General features: G+C 39.9%; 1 protein-coding gene across 15 annotated transcripts in view; it reads left to right on the top strand.

Annotated features, from left to right (window-relative positions):
- NCOR1 (nuclear receptor corepressor 1) overlaps positions 1–14,958 on the top strand; it is a 114,961-nt gene extending 100,003 nt beyond the window's left edge. For 8 of the 15 annotated variants that reach the window (XM_073315885.2, XM_073315884.2, XM_073315883.2 and 5 more), the window contains 13 exons: positions 49–198; positions 857–1,018; positions 1,510–1,675; positions 1,934–2,433; positions 3,068–3,196; positions 4,698–4,855; positions 5,108–5,325; positions 5,847–5,984; positions 6,850–6,995; positions 8,617–8,670; positions 9,851–10,072; positions 11,349–11,531; positions 12,415–14,958. In XM_073315885.2, coding sequence (XP_073171986.2) covers positions 49–198; positions 857–1,018; positions 1,510–1,675; positions 1,934–2,433; positions 3,068–3,196; positions 4,698–4,855; positions 5,108–5,325; positions 5,847–5,984; positions 6,850–6,995; positions 8,617–8,670; positions 9,851–10,072; positions 11,349–11,531; positions 12,415–12,602 — 2,414 coding nt within the window. In that variant the 3' untranslated portion in view covers positions 12,603–14,958. The remainder of the gene's footprint in view (positions 1–48; positions 199–856; positions 1,019–1,509; positions 1,676–1,933; positions 2,434–3,067; positions 3,197–4,697; positions 4,856–5,107; positions 5,326–5,846; positions 5,985–6,849; positions 6,996–8,616; positions 8,671–9,850; positions 10,073–11,348; positions 11,532–12,414) is intronic. The other 7 variants (XM_078849274.1, XM_073315879.2, XM_073315876.2 and 4 more) reach the window with 3 other exon arrangements.
- Positions 14,959–15,570: the final 612 nt, after the last annotated feature.

The raw sequence follows: 15,570 nt of genomic DNA, 5'->3' as shown, positions 1-15,570 counted from the left end.
TGTTGAGATTAGGGAGTATATCCTAATTCCATTATAACTTTTGAACAGGAATTATTGATCTGAACAATATGGCTCCCACTATCTTAGTCCCTCATCCAGGAGGAACAAGTACCCCTCCTATGGAGAGAATCACTTATATCCCTGGCACCCAGCTCACATTCCCGCCAAGGCCTTACAACCCTGCATCTATGTCACCAGGTAAAAATCCTGATTGTTCTGTATTATCCCTAATCCATTGACATTCTAGGATAGTGACCCTCTCTATCCACTAGTCACTGGATAAGTGTTTTGCTGCTGTTCAAATAGCTAACCCCCGTGCCATTCACTTTGGGTGATGGGAGAGATGATTGTTAACTTTATTGCTTCAGTAGCAGCCAGAGGTACCCAAGACAGGGTTGGGGCCCCATTGTGATAGGTTTTGTATTTATCTGCTGGAAGCCCTGAAGAAGAGAAAACAATTAGAAAAATAAAAAGTTTGGTGTTTTTGTTAAATACAGTGGGCCAAATTCTGTCATCTGATACATGAACCCATTAATTTCTGTTCGAGGGTGGAATTTGGCTCCTATTATCTGACGACTGGATAGCTCCTATCACTGTGTATTAAAGCAGTGGAGTGACTTGGGAAGGTTGTTTCCCAACCCCATCTCTCACAGTGAATTTTAGGGTTCAACCATCATAGTCCAGTGTATAATTATCAATGAAATCAAAGTGGTTTGGGGCATTCATAAATATTCTTTTCTGGCGTCAACTTGCATCAAGGGTGTGTCAAGTAATACACACTGCTGAGCTTTTCAGTGTTTGTCTTACGCTTTTCACTGCTGTTTTGAAGTTCTCCTATCTCCTGTGCATCTTATAGGACACCCTACGCATCTGGCTGCTTCTGCAGCTGCCAACGCTGAGAGGGAGCGGGAGAGGGAACGGGAGAAGGAGAGGGAGAGGGAACGTGAAAGGGAGCGGGAGAGGGAACGAGAGAGGGAGAGAATCGCTGCAGTTCCCACTGAGCACTACCTTCGGCCTGGTGAGTGTACATTGCCACATTTGGATCAGTCTTGTTTATACAAAATATAACTAATCAATTTCCACAACCACCATTAGCACTTCTGTTTTGACTTCTAAAAAATAAAAAACAGTGCTGTGTAACCTATTGTTAATATGATCTAAATGGGTAATTCCTAAGATGTGGAGGTTTTGCTGTAATTGACAGTGGTAGGTAGTATGTTCTTTTTATCTTTGTTCAGTTGTAATGATGTAGAATCTGAAGGATGGAATCAACCGAGGCAGTCCTGTTACAATTGGCCTTTCACTCAGTGCAGTGCAGATTGGAGGATGCTGTTCTTTAGAAAGCTTTAAATATGGTCTATGCCTGACAGCAGCATAGACATATGAAAAAGAGTGTGGAGGAGGCGATAGCATTATGATACTTGCTTATGCATTGTTATATACATACTTATTACACGTTATAACAGTCTATATTTTCCCCCACTCACTAACTTTCTCCACACACTTAAGGTACAGAGCAACCTGGTAGACCTGGCAGTCATGGATACGTTCGCTCACCTTCTCCTTCTGTTAGAACCCAAGAGAACATGCTGCAGCAAAGGCCCAGTATTTTCCAAGGAACCAATGGGACAAGTGTAATTACCCCTCTGGATCCTGCTGCTCAGCTACGCATCATGTACGTTTCTTAAACTCCTGTTACAAAGAAATACGTCCTGGGATTAAGCTCATTACTAAACTATTTACTTTGCATGAAAAATAGTAGAGACCAAAAGTACCACCATCTGTTAGGTCTTTGGCCTATGGGAAATGACTTAAGGGAAAGGTGTTAGCATCACAAAAGCTGTACTTTGTAGGAAGCCTGGAAGAGCCAGCTGAAATCATTTAATTGCTGTTGTATGATCTAATGCAAGTGATTTTTGATATTTGCTAACAGGCAGCTCACGCCTGGAGCCCCCTCCATAACTCCAGGGTTGCCTGCTTCCCGTTACAACACTGCTGCTGATGCCCTAGCTGCATTGGTGGATGCTGCAGCCTCTGCTCCTCAGATGGAAGTTGTCAAAGCAAAAGAGCATAAGCATGAAGGAACCAGAATAGAAGAGAACATGGGGCGCAGGTCAACGGTGGTTAGTGAACAGCAGCAACAGATGGAGCAGAAAACACTGGAAGCAGAAAAGAGGTCTGTTCAGTGCCCGTACACGTCAGCAGCTTTTTCCAGTGGCAAGTCCCAGGGTCCGTCTTCATCGGTAGTTTATTCAGAGGCTGGTAAAGACAAAGGGCCTCCTCCTAAATCCCGGTATGAGGAAGAGTTAAGGACTCGTGGGAAGACCACCATTACTGCTGCTAACTTCATAGATGTGATCATCACTCGGCAGATTGCTTCGGACAAGGATGCACGGGATCGGGGCTCACAGAGTTCAGATTCTTCTAGCAGTTGTACGTGTCTTCACTCTTAATTACTATTCCCTCATGTGCTCTTTTCATTTCACTTACTACATTGGCCATAAAGAACATGGCACATCTGAATGGATTTGTTTTATCCTGTTGCTACTAATGGAGTGCAGGCCCTGTACTATCTTCCCTTTTATATAACTGACAGCTGCTTGACGTGAAATAAAACAATACTCATTTATACAATGCTGTTAGCTATGCATACCACTTTACAGCCAAACACAGTTTTTCCTAAGAATCTTGTGATGCTCAGTACAAAACTCATTATCACCTGTATAGTGAACGTTCAATGTTTATGCTTATGGAAGTCTTAGATGTAGAAGGGAATGGCTATCTTGAATCACAGAAAAACAAAACTAACCACACTACAGATCACAAGATACTTCCTAAAAATAGTAGCTTTCTGTTTGTAGTAGTAAATGCATTATGAAAATGAGGAGGAAATGCTTATTTAAATGCTCTAATAGATCTGTCCCAGTCATGAAAATAAAATAGATTCCATACATTACAATTTTTAGCAAGATTTATTGGCTCTTAATATTAACTCTTAATATTAAGGTTTCACACTTCCACAAATTTGCATTTTATTTAAAAACATCTCTGCTGTTTGAACTCATAGTATCTTCCCACCGATATGAAGCACCTGGAGATGCCATTGAGGTGATTAGCCCTGCAAATTCACCTGTACCTCCCCAAGAAAAACTACAACCCTATCAACAAGAGGCACCCAAACCAAGCCAGGCAGAAAGTAAGTCTGTTTCTTTGTAGATAAAGAAATTATGTCCAAGTATCTTAAATATATATTCCCTTTTGAACAGTTGCTATGAACTCATACACTTACGTATATAAAGTACATTAGCAGCCTTTAAGTTGCAACTAAAAACACTCTTAGAATCATAGAATATCAGGGTTGGAAGGGACCCCAGAAGGTCATCTAGTCCAACCCCCTGCTCAAAGCAGGACCAATTCCCAGTTAAATCATCCCAGCCAGGGCTTTGTCAAACCTGACCTTAAAAACCTCTAAGGAAGGAGATTCTACCACCTCCCTAGGTAACGCATTCCAGTGTTTCACCACCCTCTTAGTGAAAAAGTTTTTCCTAATATCCAATCTAAACCTCCCCCACTGCAACTTGAGACCATTACTCCTCGTTCTGTCATCTGCTACCATTGAGAACAGTCTAGAGCCATCCTCTTTGGAACCCCCTTTCAGGTAGTTGAAAGCAGCTATCAAATCCCCCTTCATTCTTCTCTTCTGCAGGCTAAACAATCCCAGCTCCCTCAGCCTCTCCTCATAACTCTTGAATCTTCAGAAGCTTTTCTAGAGCATATACTTAATTGTGATCTGTGAAAAGTAGGGAAATTTGATTAAATGTATTGAAAATGCAATGATACTTAGCACTCATCAGTTATACCTCCCTACACCTAGGAGGTTGGGTGCATTATTCGCATTTTGCATGTGGAGAAAATGAGATAAATAGGCTGACTTGATCAGACCCTACAACTAGTCTGAGGCGGAGCCAGGATGAGAATTTGAGAATTCCTGATTTCTAGACCTGTGTTTTTCAGTCTCTAGTCTGCGAACACCTGGAGGTCTGCAGACTATGTCTTAGGGGTCCGTGAAAGGTTGTCATTACCATAGAACAGTGGTTTTCAAGCTGTGCTCCATGGACCCCTGGGGGTCCGCAGACTATGTGTAAGATTTCCAGAGAGGTCTGCGCCTCCATCTGAAATTTTTTAGGGGACTGCAAATGAAAAAAGGTTGAACACCACTGCACTCAACTGTGCTGCTTTTTATTGTCATATGCTCTGATTTAGAATTAACTGAAAAAATGCTCTGTTATAAAAAAATAATTAAAATCTCACTGTATTGGTTGTTGGTGCACACACTTACATTTTGGTGAAAGAGACTGAGGTGCAAGTTACGTCAGCTCAGTTTGCTGTCAAAGAAGTACGGTGAAATTAAATCAGTCCAAAAATATGGATGCAGTGCTGTTGTAGACTAGTACTTAACTTTCTGTTGCCTGTTTGAATCAAATGGTCTAAATCAGAGGTTCTCAACCCGTGGGCCGCTATATTGTGTGGATGCGTCCCACTGGTCTAAATACTAAGGAAAGAAAGCTGTATTAGACAAGCTACTTAAAATTTCATGCAGAAATGTTTCATATATCTACTTATAAATATTCAAAAAACTCTCAAAGCTTAAACTTCAGAAATGTCTTATTAGAGTGATATGCTTTTTTGGAAACTAGGTGATCCCAACAGGCAGTATGAAGGTCCAGTTCACCGATATAGGACACAACAGGAATCTCCTTCTCCCCAGCAGCCTCCACTGCCTTCCTCTCAGGCAGAAGGGATCGGACATGTACCTAGGACCCATCGTCTGATCACACTTGCTGACCATATCTGTGTAGGTTAATTTTGCAAGTAACTTTGGGATTGATTTTATATTTTCAAAACATTGAAATGCTACATTTTATTTGAGAGTTATAATAGGTTACGATATTGGTAGTGAAACCATGGCATGTTACATATCACATGACTGAAGTTCAGATTGTATCGTGTTTGGTGTGTGTGATGCCAGTTGCATTTGTTCCTAAAATGAGAGAATGTAGGCCAGATTTTTGACCACTCTTTTTGTTTGTTTTTTGCCCCCAAACAGCAAATTATTACACAAGACTTTGCTAGAAACCAAGCAGCCTCACAGGCATCCCTGCAGCCTCCGACTAGTACATTCCAGAACTCGGCCCCTGCTTCAGCTTCTACCCCTACTCGGGCAAAGGCTTCAAACCGCTACAGCCCCGAGTCACAGTCTGTTCACCATCAACGGCCAAGTGCCAGAGTGTCTCCTGAAAATCTCTCTGACAAATCCAGAGCAAGGTGAAGTGGTGGCTTTTTTGGTTTAACTGTAAATTCAACCAATGCCTGTATAAGTAGCCAATAAAAATTAACCGTGGATTAGGCTTAATTGATTTGAAGTAGGTTTATCCTTCAGCCTTTCTTAGCTGTCCAAAGGCAACTTAAATTTTTGGTCTACTTTCTTCAACAAATTGAAGGAATATATGGCTTAACTTTCTAACAGTGTAGTAAGGAAAATGATAAATACTGACTGGTGCTGCATTGTAGATTATAGCCATCTCCACATTTATACTAGATTTATCTGCACTTGATCTCCAAGCTTTGAGGGAAGGAAGATACATAAATACGTAGCGCTCATAGAAATTAATAATTTATGTGGATAGTCTGAAGTCTTGTTTCTGTAATATCTTTTATCCCAAGGGATACCATAGACTTAGATGATATATAAGCAATATAGTCTCGATCATTGGTTACTGGAGTTTGTTTTTAACTGTGCTGGTTACACATTTGAAGAGTACCTCTTTTTTGTATTAAAAATTTAGACCTGGGAAGTCCCCAGAGAGAAGTCATGTCTCTTCAGAACCCTATGAGCCAATCTCACCGCCTCAGGTCCCAGTTGTACATGAGAAACAAGACAATATTATATTGCTTTCCCAAAGAACTGAGCCTGCTGAACAAAGGTATGTCTAAAAACTGAACTTACTATATCTTAACTTGTATCTCTGAGTGGTCAGCAGCAGCTCTAATCTCTGAAGTGAGGCAGTATTGTCTAATGGCAAGAGCAGTGTAGTAGGAGTCAAGACTCATAAATTCTGTTCCTGATTCTGCTACTGTGGGCAAATCATTTAGCCACTCTCTGTCTACCCTGTTTGCAGATGGGTGTGTACCTACCTACTTCCCAGAGATGTTGAAATTCACTATGTAAAGCGCTTGGAGAGGCATGGGTGAAAGACTCCATATGTGCAAACCACCTATCATAATACAATCTTTGGGTTTCTCATTGCAACTAATGTGCTTTAAAAGAATCAACTGGTTTAGGCCCCAGAGTGATGAAAATTGAATCTCCTCTTAACTTTCAGAGGCAATATGGTTGAGTGGCTAAGGCACAGGACTAAGAGTCAGGAGCCTTGGGTTCTGTTCCTGACTCTGGCACTGACCTTGTGCGTGTCACTTAACCACTTCATGCTTCAGATTCTCTGTATAATAGAAATATTGATACTTAACTCCATTGTCAATTGCTTTAAGATATACCAATCAAATGCATTGAGGTGGTGGTAGTGATTATGCTTGGCAAGTCATCAGTCTGGCACTCACTTGGGCAAAGTTTGGGTGACCCTAAGGTAATGGAGACAATAGTTGAGTGTATAGATCTAGTTGAGTTGAGTGTATAGATCTATTCTGCATAAAATTACTTATGGGGGGTTATAAAATATGTTGAATTTGGGCCCCTGGTGTAAACTCATGCCAGAGTTTAGAAGTGATGGGAAGGTTTTTAAAGCAATGCATGTTGATGTGTAGTTCATCTTTGACACATGTTGGTCTCAGCAGGACTGACTCTCGCTCTCCGGGGAGTATAAGTTACCTGCCTTCATTTTTCACCAAGCTTGAAAACACCTCTCCAATGGTGAAGTCCAAGAAACAGGAGATATTTCGTAAGTTGAACTCCTCTGGTGGAAGTGACTCTGACATGGGTAAGTGGGACTTCACTTTCTCATTGCCTTTTCTAACATAGTGTATCTTTGGATGGCAATAATGCAAAGCCTAACCCAGTCTTGTTTCAAATACACTTTTTTTTTTATTTAATGTTATGTTTAAAAAAATTACTACCAAACACTTGAAGTTTTGCCATATATATGTATTGCTCTCGTATTTATGTATGTAGGAGTTTATTTTACAATTACAAGGTTAATATTTGGTTTGAGAGAGGAAAACATATTCTGTAAACTAAGGGCAAGCGTTTTATTTTGGAGCCACAAAACATTGGGCAAAAACCTGCACTCTTATCAATGTATGATTTATTGGGTTTTCCATTTGATGTATAAGATATGTAAACATAAGCTTCCTTACATGTATTCTACTGAAGAGGTGTCATGCTGCCAGAGGGCTTCAAAGACTCCTTTTTGTTGTTGTTTGCTCTTGTAATTATGGGTGTCAGTACGATAACCTCTAAATCACAAATAAGTTGTATATAGTTTAGGAAACAGATATCAACACGGTGAAACATGCTATTAACACCATGTTGTACTTCCCTGAATGAACGTATTCCAGCAAAATGGGGATTTCAGTTAGCCGTAAAGAGAATTTAATTTGGCTCCTAACCTCTTAATGCTCGTGATTAGAGCACATCTGTTTGCTAAAAGTGGAATATGTTGCAGTGAGCAAGAGGATAATTTCTGTTTCACAGAAATCTACCTCGTTGTTTTGGAATATCTTATAAATGTTGCTTTTCTTAAAACTGATGTAAAAGCAAGGACACCCAAATTCACAAAAATCTCTTATTTACATAAGTAGGGTCAGTGATGCTGGCATTATTTGTGGTGTTAGACCCATGTCAAGCCAATGTTGTCTCATTCTGTGAGAACATTAAGTACCAGGAATGTGTAAATAAGTGTGGTAAACATTGTCATTGTCTTTTAATAGTCCCAGCTGGGCATGTGTGATAGATCCTGCTTTGGTGCATTTCAGCTAAACTTTCATCTGGACTTTTAGAACGCAAATATAGTGTCCACCCCTGTCATTAGCTGATTATCTGTTCGCTACATGTCAGTATCAGGTCAATCTGCCATTGCAGATCAGTAAAGATATTACATAATGTTGGTGTTATAAATCCAATAATTTTGAATTAATTTTTTCCAGCCATTTCAAAGTAGTTCTAAATGGTCATAAGTAAATACATATGTGGTATCAAAATTCATATGATACATTCACCAAAATGTGTATTCAACCAGGGAAATAAACATAGCCGCTTTTAAAAAAAAAAAAAAAAAAAAAAAAGGCAAAAACATTTTAAAGACCTCTGAGACCAGGAAAACCTTCAAGGGTCTGAAAGAGTATTTTTAAGGGAAAGCTAACAGACAGATTGTCTGAGATTGTGTTTCTGGACCAACATTAAAGATGAACCTCTACACATAGTTTTACTTTACTGAGCAACCTGTGATGCACATTCACAGCACTAAAACCCAAAGGTGAAGTGAAAGCAGATAAAATTGCAGATTAATGAGAGAAGACTCTTCAAATACACACACACATCAGTACACGTGTAGTGCTTACCAGTAATATAAAACAAACTTTAATGTTGTGTTTTAATTGCAGCAACTGCTCAGCCAGGAACTGAAATATTTAATTTGCCAGCAGTCACTACCTCAGGTAAATCTTCCTGAAACGTATCTTGTAACAGAATTTGCTGAGTGTAATACTTTTTAATAGGCGCATTGGGAAACTCCGAAATAAGAAGGGGTGGGGTGCGCGAATGCAGAAATAAGCCAGTAGAGCCCTAAATGTGGAAATTCCGGTTTCAGTAGACTAAGGAAAAGCAAAATGAATATAAAAGGAAATTTGAATGTATGTCTAAAGTGCAATTTAAGGCAGAAATTTAATTTGTACTATAGTTTGGCTTGTAATTTTCTTGCACTGATGTTATAATCGTGCAAATATCTTTTCCTTAGCATCTCATTTAAACAAAATTGTGAACACTTGCAACAGAGTTCTCTACTAAAACAGTTCATAGCTAAATTTATTTTCTGAATTATCATAAACTTTTTAAATAGAAGGAAGAAACTTTGCTGCTATTAAAGTATTTGCTGTATTTACATTAAGTTCGGGTAACTTCACATCAAGTAAGAAATTGTCCTAAAGTACTCCTCGTTCATTAGTAACTATTAAACACTTCCAGTCGCCTGCCTAATCACTGTGTAGTTCATAACTTGTCACTTCTAGAGGCAATCAGAGGTAGTAATCCAAGCTGTGCCACAAACTCCCTCTCTGACTTCGGGCAAATCACCCTACCACTCTACCTCCGTTTCCCTATCTTTAAAATAATGATTTCCTTTGATGAGGGGGGAGAGGTTGTGAAGATCAATATTTGCCCAGTGTTCTTTATTTAGTATTTCACTTGTAAAATAATTGTCGCAACATAGAATTTGTATGTTTCATCATGAGAGAAATCCTGTTTTCTGGGTCTCCTCCTTTTATGACCAACATATTTTAATGATTGTCAGTTTGATTAATATTCTGTCAGAATTGGCATCCTTAACTGCCTTGGCTCTTAATTTTTAATACACATGTAAGTATCTTGTCCTCGTCCAAAGAGCAGTCTGACATAATTAACATGGCTCTTTAATTTTGGTGCTGGCATGTCTAAATTGTAGCCATTGTGAGCTGCTTGGTGCATGAAGCTTTGCATAAACTGCTCATCTTTGTTTTTTGTTTTTTTTCTTCTTCCTTTGTCCCTTTAAAATCTTCTCCCTTGTCACTTTGTTATAATTCTTTTGAGGTGTATTTTGTCGTCCCCTCCCATCCTTCCCCTCACAATTTCTTCTTCTCCCAGGTGCAGTCAGTTCTAGGGGTCATTCCTTCGCAGATCCTGCCAGTAATCTGGGTCTGGAAGACATTATTAGGAAGGCACTGATGGGCAACTTTGATGACAAAGGGGAGGATCATGGAGTTGTAATGTCCCAGCCTATGGGGATAGCACCTGGTAGTTCCAACCCTGCAGTCTCAGCTAATAGCGAGGCCCGTAGAGAGGAAGCTAATCCATCACCCAATTCAGGTGAGAAATCATCTTACAGGTCCTCAGAATTGCAAGGCCTTGAGACGGGTAGTAATTGTGGGGTGTAATTGAAGTAGTTAAGAGAGCTTGAAATCATGAAAACTGAGAAATCCATGCTCCCTGACAGTGCTATAGAGGCGACATGTTCACCCCTTGGGTTGGGGACAGGTGCCTCATTCTTCAGCGGTGTCCCCTCCAGTTCAAAGAAGCAGTGCTGGTACTCCAGAGTCTTAGCCAGTGTTTCCTTTAATGAAAACATGGGGACTATGATAGGCAAGGATGGAATGGGTGGGGTGGTGCACCTGCATAGCATTGTGGTATAGAAAGATGCCTACCTGGAACAGCACCTCTAAAGAGTGTACACAAACCTTTGCAAAATGGCTGACTAATGCATGGTAACTGTAGCTAGCATTAGGTGAAAGTAACCTGTCTCTTCAAAACAAAGGAAATGCATTACATGGCCTCTCCACTGAAGAATTAACCCTTTGGTGATAGGAGTGTGGATTTCTAGAGCCCTGTGCAGATACAAAATGTATATCCAGAGATATAAATCTGTATCCACAGAGCTGCAGGTCTCTATCGGGAACCGTAACAGCAGCAGCATGTTGGGCCACCAGTCCCAGGAGTCAGCGTCCTGTGCTGGCAGCTCCTCTGGTGTGGCTGTACCATCCACAGCCCCGCCCGCTGAGACGAGCACCAGGCTCACCGGCAGCTGTCCCTGGTTGCGCTAGTGCGTGCAAGCGGCTTGCACACTCCCAGACAGGAGTCCCTTCCATGCAGCAGTCTGCAGAACCTGTCTGGGAGCATGCGAGCCACTTGTACACACTAGTGTGACCAGGGACAGCTGCCAGTGAGCCTGGTGCTCACCTCAGCGGGCAGAGCTGGGGGCAGTAGAGCCACGCCAGAGGACCTGCCAGCACGGGGGGCCGGCTTCTGGGAGCGGCGGCCTGATATACTGCTGCTTTCGTTGCTGCGGTTCCTGGTAAAGACCTGCAGCTCTGCAGATACCTTTTTATATCCATGGATATAAATTTTGTATCCACGCAGGGCTCTGGGGATTTCTCAGCAATGGTGCATGAACAGCAAACAGAAGCTATAGGCTGCTACCACCGGAGGGTTAAAGGTAACTCTCCAAGTGAAGAAATCCAGATTTGATTTGCTGTAATTAATCTCTTTATACAACTTAGCTTGCTATATGGCAGTTTGGTTATAAATTTATTATTGAGTCTAAATTGTATTTTTGTAATAATCTATTTACTGTGACTTCCATTTTCAGGAGGGGGAGTTGGCAAGCAGAAGTTAATTGGCAAGTCTAATAGTAGGAAGTCTAAATCTCCTATTCCTGGGCAGGGATACTTAGGAACTGAAAGACCTTCCTCTGTCTCATCTGTACATTCAGAAGGAGATTACCACAGGCAGACTCCAGTGTGGGCCTGGGAAGATAGGCCTTCTTCAACAGGTGAGAAATGTTGCCAGAAATACTACTAAAAAATAAGAGAACTAGAACTGGAATCGTATGGTAAGGTTAGATGTGGAAAGACCCATTTTAAGTGTATGGACCACTTAAAATGGATCACAGTATCCAGATTCATTAAACAGGGATCTTTTTGAATCAGATACGTGCAGAGTAGCAAACCATCTCTTTACAAGGGAAGAGAATGTTCTACCAGGCATTTTTAACACCAAAGTAGATCATTCACACCACAAGTGGTTTAATTAGTCCTCTCAAAAATTGTAATATTCTTTATCAGCAGCTGAGTCACCTGAGATGAGTGAAATTATTTTTTAACTTAGGAAGTATTTTTTTTCTGTTTTCAATCTGATCCTTGCAACTAACTCTTCACTGTACAGTGAGAGGCATCAGTGTTTTGGGGAAATTTTTGATCCACAGAGCTTGAAGGATCACTCTAATCCCTGAAACTGAAACCCAGTGTACTATAAAACCAATATTGTGAGGTTCGTATGCCAAAGAAATGTGGTGAATGACTTGTTTTGTTTACTGCAATGTTCTGAGTTAAAGCTGTACACGTAAACTAAGATGATGGTAATCAAGAGTTGGCCTCCATGTAAACAAATTGCATGTGATCTTGGCTGTTTTAAACTAATGGGAATTTTAGGGAGTAAATTTAACTTTCCCTTTCTCAGGGGTCTGGTGTTAAAATTATTAGATTCTGGAATGTTGGTGGAAAACACTAGTGTTGACCTCTGATCTGTCACGTGTCCATTCACCACGTTTCTTTGGCATATGAACCTCACAATATTGGTTAACAAAACAAAGTTAAGTCTTGAAGATCTGGTTGGAGTGATGCCTGTCTTATTTGAGCTAAACTTTTTTTACTTAGGATCAACTCAGTTTCCTTACAACCCCTTGACGATGCGGATGCTTAGCAGTACACCACCAACGTCCATTGCGTGTGCCCCACCATCCATGAGCCAAGCAGCCACTCACCAACAGAACAGGATATGGGAGCGAGAGCCTGCACCACTGCTTTCAGCACAATACGAGACTCTGTCTGACAGTGATGACTGAACTATGCAGAGGTTTTTTTTATTTGTGGGTCGAAAAAACTCTATTTTTGACTTATGCCCAAAGGGACTTCCCAAGAGAGCAAGGGCCACACATGAAGAAATAATGGGGAGCTATTAGAGTAAATCGAAAAGATTCCGTCTGCACAGACCATGTGTAGGAGGATCATGATCAAGGAGGGTTGACGTACTAAAGATAAATATGTAAAGACTTTTTAAGAAGTGGACTATTCCTGTTCTACATTTATTTGTAAAGAAAACCATAATGTCTTTAAATCATTCTTCTGTAAATAGAGAGTCCTTTTTGCAGTGTTTTTTCCCTTGCTATAGTCTCTGGTGTACTTACGTTCAAATCATTGCATAAACCTTGGGGGTCATTTTGTAATTTTTTTTAAAGCATTTTCTCAAGTGTAGAGTACTCTTCATACCTTACTCTCCCAACCAACAAAGCATCATTGCCCGTTAATGCAATGCCACCTCTTACTGGTGGTGTGCTTCAATCTAATTTTTCCGTAGACACAGTGGTGTTCAAGCTCTTGTGAAAATGTTGATTTTTAAGACTGACCCCTTAACAAATTCTGTACATTAACATAGTCAGGTCTGCTGGGGTAAGATTATATTTCTTTGATTTTTAAATTTCTGCCACATTGTAAATTTTCAGTGCAGTCAGTTTTATTTAGCAACACTGCAGAAATATTATTGCATGGGTATGTTATGGTTCAGTTTAAAAAGAAAAAACAATAACAAAACAAAAAAAACCAACTAAGCAGCTTCTGGAGTCATACCTCACTGTTATGCACACTGGTAATTTAACTGTGCCCCAAAAGACTATTTTAAGGTTTTCAGTTTCTGCATTGTATGCAGCTGAAAAAGGCTACTATTTTAAACAAATTTTACTACCATATATATCCATATAAATCACAGCAGATTGCTTAACTGAACAAAGGCTCTGGGTGGGTTGTTGGGTCCATCAAGAAAAATATATCCACTGCTCTAGTTTAAAAAAATAAAATAAAATAAAGCTACTTCTGAGCTTTGTAATCAAGGAACATAAGAGTCAACTTTCTGGGCTCTGACAGCCAGTTTGAAAAAGATACTGTGATTATTGCTTACTTCATTCTAATTTTGAAACGTCTTTTAACGTGCATTTTAAAACCTAGTCCAGTAAGAAAAATGATTTGCATGTAAACCTAATTTTTTATATTGAACCAACCCCTAAACTTTACTTGATAGAGAGACTCTCTCTCTAAAAAAAAAATTGCTTATGGTACTAGAAGAGGGTCTTTTTAATCATTCATCTGTCAGTGCCTGCTGGAATTGGAGGCCTCTACTGTAGTAATATACATGTAGGACATGTATACATGCATCTGATTAGTATGGCCACTGTGTCAGCTGAAATCTGTTTGCCATGTTTCACTTTTATATGGTTGCACTGGCCCCAGGACCATGAGTTTAAGTGCTCTGGGGTACAAGGAGACAAGTATTGATATGAAGAGAAAACTATTGAATGAGTGGGTGGTAAAGTCAAATATTAAATGAAACATTTAAGCAGCATGTGACCCTTCAGCAATTGGAAACAAGACCATGTTCAGCATTTGTCTCAGGAAGAGGGTGTCAAACTTATCACGATCTTTCAGCCTACTGAAAAAGGTTTAATTTTAGACCTGTATTTGCAATTCCTTATGTCTGGAAGGTATAAAAATTTGTTTTAGCTGTAACTTGGAGTCCATGCAAGTGCTGTGTTTTATAGGTCTGTGATGCCCTTTGCCTGTAGTTAACAAATGGGAAGAGGTACAGAACCCTTTGTGCTGTAAATCTTTTAAAGTGTGATGGTGTTCATTGAAGAGAGCCCCAGGTTGCCCCAACTGTAGGAAAGAGAAAGCAACAAGAGATTTGACTCCTCTTTGCTAGTTTGCAAACTGTCTTGGAAACCTCATGAGGTGTAAGGATTGCAGATTTGCTTTGCTGGTGTCTTTAAATGCTGTATCCTGCAGAGTTAAAATTGGTTGGAAGTGTTAAAATCTTTAGACTTCCTGAAAACGTGAAAACCCTGAAGCATGTCAGGTGTAAAGTGAACAACTGTGTTTGGAATTCCTATCCCCCTGATTTTAACTTTCCTTTATTTTCTTAACTCATCTTCAAGGACACACTGCTATAAGTTGGTCTCCCCATGTTGTGAATTTAAATTTGGGAAAGTGAAAAATGGAGTGCTATTCCAAAGTAGTTCTTTTCTCCTGTCCTCAGTGTAATGAAAACCATAGTATGTTTGAAATAGAGGCTTGTACCTGCAAAGCCTGTAGCTAATTGTACTGTATGAACATCTGTTCTTTAGCCTAATTTACATAAAGGAGGGAAATCTGTGTGTTCTCTTTATTGCTGCTGCAAGGTATCCTAACTAAATAAGGGTAGTCAAGCAGCCTCTCCTTTGAGGAATAACCCTCACAGGCATAGGATAAGAGTGGCATTTACCCATCTAATTTCGTTTTTCTTATTGTGAAGCAATTTTTTTAGGGTTGTTCCCTAAGTTTTAATTTTTGATAACACCCAGAGCCTAAGCATTATTTTAAATTCCAGTAGCCTTTGAATATGGAATTACACCTGGTCTGATTCAAACAGGAAGGTGTCTGTAAATCATTGTTTACAAAAGTAGTTTACTACAAATTTGTAACTGTTGATTTCTGATCAGCGTTTTCTCAATGTTTTCATCTTGGTATGTTCAGTGATTCTGATATGAAAACATTTAAGACTTGAAAAAACCCATGTGTCATGCTAAAATTCAATTTTTTTCCACAAAATGTCTTCAGTAGACAATGACTTCTAGATTCAGACCAATCAATAAAGGGGATCCATTTCCTCTTTCTCTGTGTCCCTCTTGTTTTGCAGCATCAAGCTGTGTTGATGAGAATGACAGACAACACTCTACAGAAATAGCTGAAGCACCCTCCTAGGGCACTGAAATTCAAGTAATCTCA

The sequence above is a fragment of the Lepidochelys kempii genome, chromosome 17 (assembly GCF_965140285.1).
Source record: "Lepidochelys kempii isolate rLepKem1 chromosome 17, rLepKem1.hap1, whole genome shotgun sequence".
NCBI lineage: Eukaryota > Metazoa > Chordata > Testudines > Cheloniidae > Lepidochelys > Lepidochelys kempii.
This window is presented reverse-complemented; position numbering and strand designations above follow the sequence as displayed.